Raw genomic sequence first — 8899 nt, 5'->3', positions numbered from 1 at the left:
AGTACAAGGATGATTGAACTTCTTCAAACGTCAGGGACTCCCTTCCATACAAGAGAGTTTCTTTGAAGTGAGCATGTGATCGAGGCAAAGCGCACAATAGTAATAGCGCTTGATCTTCATCATCAATCTTTACATCGATATTTTCAAGATCAAGAATCAGCTTGTTGAACATATCCAACTGCTCAGCCAACACTTTGTCTTCAACCATCTTGAATGAATACAAAGCCTGCTTCAGGTAGAGTCGATTTACCAGCGATTTGGTCATATACAAACTTTCAAGTTTCACCCATAACCCTGATATCGTCGTCTCTTTTGATACCTGCCGAAGAACCTTATCACCAAGGCTCAACAAAATTGCGCTGTGTGCTTTCTCGATCATATTTGTCTTCTCCGCCGCCATTAATGCAGCATTCATGACTGCCTCTCCCTTCAATGCTTCCAAACAACCCTGCTGAACCAGTAGGGCTTTCATCTTCAAGCGCCACAGACCGAAATCATTCACTCCGGTGAACTTTTCAATCTCATACTTTGTTGACGGCATCTTCTCCACGCTCACCGCACCAATTTGTTGTGAATTCAATGCCAAGAACAAAGTATAAAACAAGGAAGAATAAAAGACAAGGAAGAAGAGGAACACGAGAATTGGTTATAACTGCTATTCTTTCACTTTCTCTTAAAACAAGATTACAAGTTTACAAGAATACCAAATAACCTCTCTCACTCTAAATTAGGATTTGCAGCTTAGCAATGATGAGAGACTAGTATGCTATTTATAATAAAACCTAACATACTAACTAATGGGCTTTTTCCACAAGACCCATTACAAAAGCCAACTTAATAAACAAGCTAACTTAACAAATTAGGGTTTAAACACTAAAACCTAATTTAACATGCTAACAACCCTAGCATCTTCGACACAAGCATGTGAACAACCTTCGACTTCATGCCTAATCCTGTCGAACCAAGAAGCTACCCTTCGACCATACTAAAGTTCGATCCAATATCTCACATAAGAAATAGGAGGAACATCATGATAATTCTTGTTAGGAGTTTCATGATATTTCTTAGGTTGTGTCACATGCTTCTTTGTGTGTGTTATGTGAAAGCTTTGAGCATGTGATGTGTGCCTAATATCATGGGAGTGGCCAAATTTAAATTGGTTATACAGAGGCTTGTATGATATTTTCATATCATCCACAGATTCAAGCTTGTATGGGGTTTCACCCTCATAACCAATGCCGACTCTATTGTTTCCAGATACAGCGTATATCATAGAAGCAAGTTGACTTCTGCCAATACTTCTAGATAGAAACTTCCTGAAACTCAAGTCATATTCCTTCATAATATGATTCATGCTAGGAATGGATTTTTCTGATTCAGAAGGAGATCCACTAATTTTGGATAATTTTAAAACTTTTTCCTTCAGTTCAGAATTTTCCAATTCCAGCTTCTTAGTTTCAAATTCAAATTGCTTTCTCAGCTTCTTGTATTTGATACTAAGATGAGCCTTGAGTTCCAGAAGTTCTGTTAAACTGGAAACTAACTCTTCTCTAGATAGTTCAGAAAATACCTCTTCAGAATCTGATTCTGATGTAGATTCTGATCCATCATCTTCTGTAGCCATCAGCGCGAAGTTGGCTTGCTCTCCTTCAGAGTCTGAATCTGATTCTGATTCAGAATCATCCCATGTTGCCATAAGACCTTTCTTCTTATGAAACTTCTTCTTGGGATTCTCCTTCTGAAGTTTTGGACATTCATTATTGAAGTGCCCATGCTCATTGCACTCATAGCAGACAGCCTTCTTCTTGTCAGATCTTCTGTCACCAGAAGATTCTCCTCGTTCAAACCTTTTTGAACTTCTGAAGCCTCTGAACTTCCTTTGCTTGCTCTTCCAGAGTTGGTTTACCCTTATGGAGATCATGGACAGTTCATCTTCTTCTTCTGATTCTGATTCTTTAGAATCTTCTTCTTTAGCCTGAAAAGTGCTAGTGCATTTTTTAACATTAGATTTTAATGCAATAGACTTACCTTTCTTCTGAGGCTCATTTGCATCCAGCTCTATTTCATGGCTTCTCAAGGCACTGATAAGCTCTTCCAAAGAAACTTCATTCAAATTCTTGGCAATCTTGAATGCAGTCACCATTAGACCCCATCTTCTGGGTAAGCTTCTGATAATCTTCTTTACATGATCAGCCTTGGTGTAGCCTTTATCCAGAACTCTCAATCCAGCAGTCAGAGTTTGAAATCTTGAAAACATCTTCTCAATGTCTTCATCTTCCTCCATCTTGAAGGCTTCATACTTCTGGATTAGAGCAAGAGCTTTTGTCTCTTTGACTTGAGTATTTCCCTCATGGGTCATTTTCAATGACTCATATATATCATAGGCAGTTTCCCTGTTAGATATCTTCTCATACTCAGCATGAGAGATAGCATTCAGCAAAACAGTCCTACATTTATGATGATTCTTGAAAAGCTTCTTTTGATCATCATCCATTTTTGCCTTGTAAGTTTTACGCCACTAGCATTTACTGGATGTTTGTAACCATCCATCAGAAGATCCCATAGATCAGCATCCAGTTTATCTTTCCAGTTTATCTTTCCAGTATTCAAAGTTTTCACCATCAAATACTGGTGGTCTAGTATAACCATTGTTACCGTTGTATTGCTCAGCAGAGCCAGATGTAGATGCAGGTGGATTTGTTGGAATTTCACCAGCCATCTTTTATTGAAGCGTTTTTCTCTTCCTGAATCTTTTCTAAACACGGTTAAGTGCTTGCACCTTAGAACCGGCGCTCTGATGCCAATTGAAGGATAGAAAAACACTTAGAAAGGGGGGGTTTGAATAAGTGTAGTCTTAAAAACTTGAACGATAAAAATAAATTGCACAGTTATTTTTATCCTGGTTCGTTGTTAACTAAACTACTCCAGTCCACCCCCACGGAGTGATTTACCTCACCTGAGGATTTAATCCACTAATCGCACGGATTACAATGGTTTTCCACTTAGCCCACGACTAAGTCTTCTAGAGTATTCTGATCACAACTTGATCACTCCAGGAACAACTGCTTAGATACCCTCTAAGACTTTCTAGAGTTTCCAGATCAACACGATCACTCTAGTTACAACTGCTTAGATAACCTCTAAGACCTCCTAGAGTATTCTGATCAACACGATCACTCTAGTTCCTTACAACTTAATGTAATCAATTAAGAGTATTACAAATGCTTCAAAAAAGCTATAATCACAACAATGATATTTCTCTTAACGTTTAAGCTTAATCTCACTAATATATTACAACAGCAATGTAGTGAGCTTTGATGAAGATGAAGTTTCTGAGCTTTTAATTTGAACAGCGTTTCAGCAAGTCTTTCAGAATTGGTTCAGAGTTGTTCAGATTTCGTAACCTTGCTTCTCATCAGAACTTCATACTTATAGGCGTTTGAGAAGATGACCGTTGGGTGCATTTAATGCTTTGCGTGTTCCGTACAGCATTGCATTTAATGTTTCACGCTTTTGTCAACTACCTCGAGCCTTGTTCACGCTGTGTCTACTGACGTTGCCTTTAATAGCTTCCAACGTTCCTTTTGTCAGTCAGTGTAGCCTGCCACTTGTACTTTCTTCTGATCTGATGTTTGTGAATATAATATTTGAATATCATCAGAGTCAAACAGCGTGGTGCATAGCATCTTCTTATCTTCTGACCTTGAAGTGCTTCTGAGCGTGTTACCATGAGAACTTCAGTGCTTCTGCTTCTGATCTCAAGTTCTTCTGATGCTTCCATAGACCCATGTTCTGATTCTGCCTTGACCATCTTCTGATGTCTTGTCAGACCATGTTCTGATGTTGCATGCTGAACCTTCTGAGACAAAGCTTCTGAGCGCTGATTTGTGCATACTCTTTATATATTTCCTGAAATGGAAATTGCAATGTATTAGAGTACCACATTATCTCACACAAAATTCATATCCTTGTTATCATCAAAACTAAGAATATTGATCAGAACAAATCTTGTTCTAACACACCACACTGAGCGCGTATTTCGAGCACCACCTGGTGGCGGCGGCCAAATCCGAGGTGGTGGATGACATCCTATTTACACAGTATCACCGTGGCTGCGCTCTCCGGTTCTGGTACATGTTTGTGGTAGGAGTTGCACTCTTTGTGGACAAGAGTGCAAGGTACGTCGACGTGACCTACCTCTGCTATTTCATGGACTTGACTACCGTTCACCAGTGGTACTGGGGGTCAGTTGTTCTGGCATACCTACACCAGAAGCTGAATGAGACCTCCAACTGGAGGATCAGGCAGTTGACCGGATCCTGCACACTACTCACGCTACGTTTCAGTTTAATTTTTTCACATTTATTTATGGTTCGTATTTATTTTTAGCTGATTATCGTGTTTGTGTTTCAGAGCTGGATCATCTCCTACTTCCCCCGCATCCATGGCTTCCAGGTTGATTCTGCGTACGAGGACGCCATGCCCAGGGCCTCCCGATACGTTCTCTTAGGGGGAACAATGCAGTGGGACCATATCGTGGGTACCTCGATCGTACGATGCACGATGACGTCTGTTGGAGGCCATTCAGCGACTACACTGATGTTGTCCCCTTTGACGGCATCTCGTTATATTCTGGCTGGTTGGCATGCGGGACCAGCACCATGGTGCGGTATCTCCCTGAGCGGTGCATGCTGCAGTTTGGATATGTGCAGATGATACCTAGGTCACCATTTGAGGTTTCTCCCGACACAGTGACCCAAGTGCAGCTCACTGGCATATTTGAGGATTGGGAGCGTCATGTGGTCCCGGAGGAGTATCGTCGCATGTGGGTCACCCAGGACTGGCACAGTGTGGAGGGCTATGTCACATGGTTCTATTGGGTGTCACATCCTCTGATGAGACCCGACGCTCTCGGCGCTCCTAGGCCAGCACACGAGGAGATCCTGGAGAACCAGCAGGCCGAGGATGACCACGCCATTGATCTCCTGCCGATCTGCCAGCGGATAGAGATGCTTGGGCGGGACGCGTTGGATCGAGGTATCGTTGATCAGGGAGGTGCAGAGGAAGTCGCCGTGATGGAGAGGATTGTCACTGATGTGGGCCGTGCAGCGGCATACAGGCGGCAGAGGAGGACCCAGGGAGAGAGGGTTAGGCATACCCAGTAGGGGTCCGGGTTTATTTTTTTTGTCTTCGGATTGTATCTCTCGCACATTATTACTATTTGGATCGGCTTGTATATATTATTTGGATTTGATTTATCATATTAGTATTTTCTGTTTATATGTCAATTATTTTATTTGGCGTTTTCATTTAATTAAAAATACGAGACTGTTTCAAAAAACATTAAAAAAAACACAGTTTCTGCATAATTCGGAAGTGCATTTCCGAAACCTCCCAAAATCTAAAAAAAAGTGTTTTTGGAAGTGCATCTCCGAAAACACCCCCTATTTGGTGTTTTCGGAGAAGCACTTCCGAAGTCTGAGAAAATTTAAAAAAAAAAAAATATACTTCGGAAGTTTATTTCCGAAGCAGGGGTAAACTGGAGTTTTCGCTGGGGGTGGCCCCCATAGGGAGGTGGGTAAAGGAATTTTCAAAATTTAACTTCTATGTTTGAATCTTAAAGAGTTGTTGAGAACTAAAAATTAAAGTAAATGATTTTTTTTAGTAAACAAGATTTCATTCAAACGGAAAACTAAGGATTCTCCAACCTGTTTATAAAAGGAACGGCAAAATACCCTTGAGAACTAATAGAGTTTGTTTGGATGATATTGTGAATTTTTTAGAGCGTAATTCTGGAAAATACCCTTAAATGTGAAAATATTCACTAAATCAAATGGGTGAAATATGAAGAGATTGATTAAAATGGGATCCATATCAAATATACTTAGAGCAATATCTATTTTCTGATAAATAAGATCATTAAAGATGATTTCACCACACTTGATTTAGCCTTTTCCTATTAGAAATAATATTCCCCTTCAGATGATATTACTTATTGCTAACCATATTATTTTTTTTGCAAAAGACCGAACATCCTAGTTCAAATGTCTTCATTTTTACGAGTATTAGAGATTGAAAGAAAGTTAAAAATGAAAAATATTGTGCATTTCTTATACATACAGGAAAAGATTATTGTTCACCCCACAACAATATTATGAAAGCTTGTCGAAACGTGTTAAATCAAGATTTACACATTAGAAATACTATTATTCAAGCTCAAAATTCAAGACTTGCTCATCTTTGATTGCAATTGAAAATAAGGAAAGGTGGGTACATTAAACATATACTCTTTTTTATAATTTAATGTGTTTTATTTTGCTCTTTTAATTATTATTGTTTTGTTTCTTAAATTTTGTACTATAATTCTTTTTTTATTGAGTTTAATTAACTTTTTTCTCTGGGTCTTAAATGACGTAAGGGCTTACATAGCTAATCTATTCATAAAAACCTAAGTACATCAATAGATATTACGTCAATAAACAAGAAATTACGTATGCCAAACTACCACCAACAGAAAAACCTCTTGTACGCGGTTTTCTCTCAGACCATACCAACGTAGACAGCAACAAAAATAAACAATGTAACTACTACTATAACTATTTAACTCTGCATGCCGTTTATAAAATTCCCAATTGCTTGGAATGAAAACAATGTTCTCAAGATACCTAATTAATCATATATATTAAACTTTGCTTTGCTATAGTAACTCAACAAGAGAAGTTGACAGGTAATCATATAATACTGCAAACCTTGTAGTTAACGCTTTCTTCTTTCCTATAAATATTTTTATCATTTCTAGGTACGTTCTTTCAGTGCTTTGTTGAAAATCTTTAGAAAGCAAAACTATAATAGAAGTGTTAGAGACATTCATTGAGAAATCATCATGTCACCTTCACTTTATTATCCTGTTACTACTACCTTCAAAAACGAGGTAGAGTATCTTGACAATGATGAAAATTCATTAATGGGTTGTTATGCTTCTTTGTATCCAAATTTGCCTATTTTGGAAAACAGTGCTACTTCATCATGGGTTCTTCCTTTTCCTGATCATGAAACTGAAACCATTAGGGATAACAAGAAGGCGAAGAGATCGACGGTAACTATCCCTATTTGGTTTGCGAATTTCAGCAGCCATAGTAATAGTTTCTTCAACAGTATAAACAGTAGCAGCAGTGTGAGTAGCATTCCAAGGCTTCATTTTAGAGATCACATAAGGACTTATAAGCAAAGATATTTTGCTGCTGAAGCTGTTGAAGAAGCTGCAGAAGAGAGTTTCAACTATAGTAACTGTGAGGCTGAAGAAGATGGTTCATGTGCTGATGGAATGAGACTAGTTCAGCTTCTGATTGCATGTGCTGAAGCGGTGGCGTGTCGGGACAAATCGCACGCTTCGGTTTTGTTATCTGAGCTTAAATCGAATGCTTTGGTGTTTGGATCGTCGTTCCAGAGAGTTGCTTCTTGTTTTGTTCAAGGATTGATAGAGAGACTAACTCTGATTCAACCAATTGGCAACAGTTCTGTTGGATTGGATGGGAAATCGATGATGAACATAATGGATGCAGCTTCAGAAGAAATGGAAGAAGCATTCAAGTTGGTTTATGAGATATGTCCACATATTCAGTTTGGACATTTTGTGGCTAATTCCATAATATTGGAAGCCTTTGAGGGTGAGAGTTTCGTCCATGTGGTTGACCTAGGTATGAGTCTAGGTCTACCACACGGACACCAATGGCGAGGACTAATTCAAAGCCTCGCGAATCGATCTGGAAGCCAACGTGTTATTCGTCGGCTTAGGATCACGGCGGTTGGTCTATGCGTTGCTAGAATCCAAGTCATTGGTGAAGAACTCTCAATTTACGCGAAAAACTTGGGGATTCATTTGGAGTTCTCAATTGTGGAGAAGAATTTGGAGAATCTGAAACCTGAGGACATAAAAGTGAATGAAAAAGAGGTTCTTGTGGTTAACAGCATTCTTCAACTGCACTGTGTTGTTAAAGAGAGCCGTGGCGCGTTGAATTCGGTTTTACAGATGATCCACGGCCTTTTGCCGAAAGTGTTGGTGATGGTTGAGCAAGATTCAGGTCACAATGGACCTTTTTTTCTTGGTAGGTTTATGGAATCATTGCACTACTATTCTGCTATTTTTGACTCATTGGATGCTATGCTACCAAAATATGATACCAAGAGGGCAAAAATGGAGCAGTTTTATTTTGCTGAGGAGATAAAGAACATTGTGAGCTGTGAAGGACCATTGAGGATGGAGAGGCATGAGAAAGTTGATCAATGGAGGAGGAGAATGAGTAGGGCTGGATTTCAAGGTTCACCTATTAAGATGGTGGTTCAAGCTAAGCAGTGGCTTTTGAAGAATAAGGTTTGTGATGGATATACTGTTGTGGAAGAGAAAGGGTGTTTGGTTCTTGGATGGAAATCAAAGCCTATTGTTGCAGTTTCTTGCTGGAAATGCTGAATGAATCTCTTTTAGTTCTGCTAAAATAACAGTTCTGTGAGAAGCTGTTATGTGTGTTTGAATTCTGTGTGATTTTGTGTGCATGTTTGAATTTAAGACCCTAAATTAGTGACTTGTGAAAGCACTGAATAGTTGGGGCGAGAATAAAACTTTTGATGTAAATTCTGTGTGTTTTAGTGTGGCTGCTCATGATAGAGCAGAAATAAAGTGATGATCTATTCTTTGGTGTGCATAATGTGTGTAGGAGTTTGACAAATATGTAAATTTTCTAACACATTTATTTCATTCAATTTTTCGATAAACTAAATGATATTGTTGCAATTTTTTTTTTTGGTATTTGCTAGTTCTATAGCACTAAACTCACTTATATTACGTGAATTTGTCAACATATAACATTGATATATCATTTTTTTTTCATTATAAAAGAAAAAA

At 38.8% G+C, this 8899-nt stretch overlaps 1 protein-coding gene across 1 annotated transcript; it reads left to right on the top strand.

Moving 5' to 3' along the window:
- Positions 1–6662: 6662 nt before the first annotated feature.
- On the top strand, positions 6663–8705 carry LOC131605571 (GRAS family protein RAD1). Its single transcript, XM_058877918.1, has one exon. It carries the CDS (start codon positions 6884–6886, stop codon positions 8465–8467), a length of 1584 nt encoding a protein of 527 aa, XP_058733901.1. The 5' UTR covers positions 6663–6883; the 3' UTR covers positions 8468–8705.
- The last annotated feature ends 194 nt before the right edge of the window (positions 8706–8899 follow it).

Source organism: Vicia villosa, linkage group LG1, assembly GCF_029867415.1.
Source record: "Vicia villosa cultivar HV-30 ecotype Madison, WI linkage group LG1, Vvil1.0, whole genome shotgun sequence".
Lineage (NCBI taxonomy): Eukaryota > Viridiplantae > Streptophyta > Magnoliopsida > Fabales > Fabaceae > Vicia > Vicia villosa.
This window is presented reverse-complemented; position numbering and strand designations above follow the sequence as displayed.

What these genes read in the sequence shown, in the direction of transcription:
- LOC131605571 (XM_058877918.1), top strand. Translation starts at nt 6,884, where the DNA reads ATGTCACCTTCACTTTATTATCCTGTTACTACTACCTTCAAAAACGAG.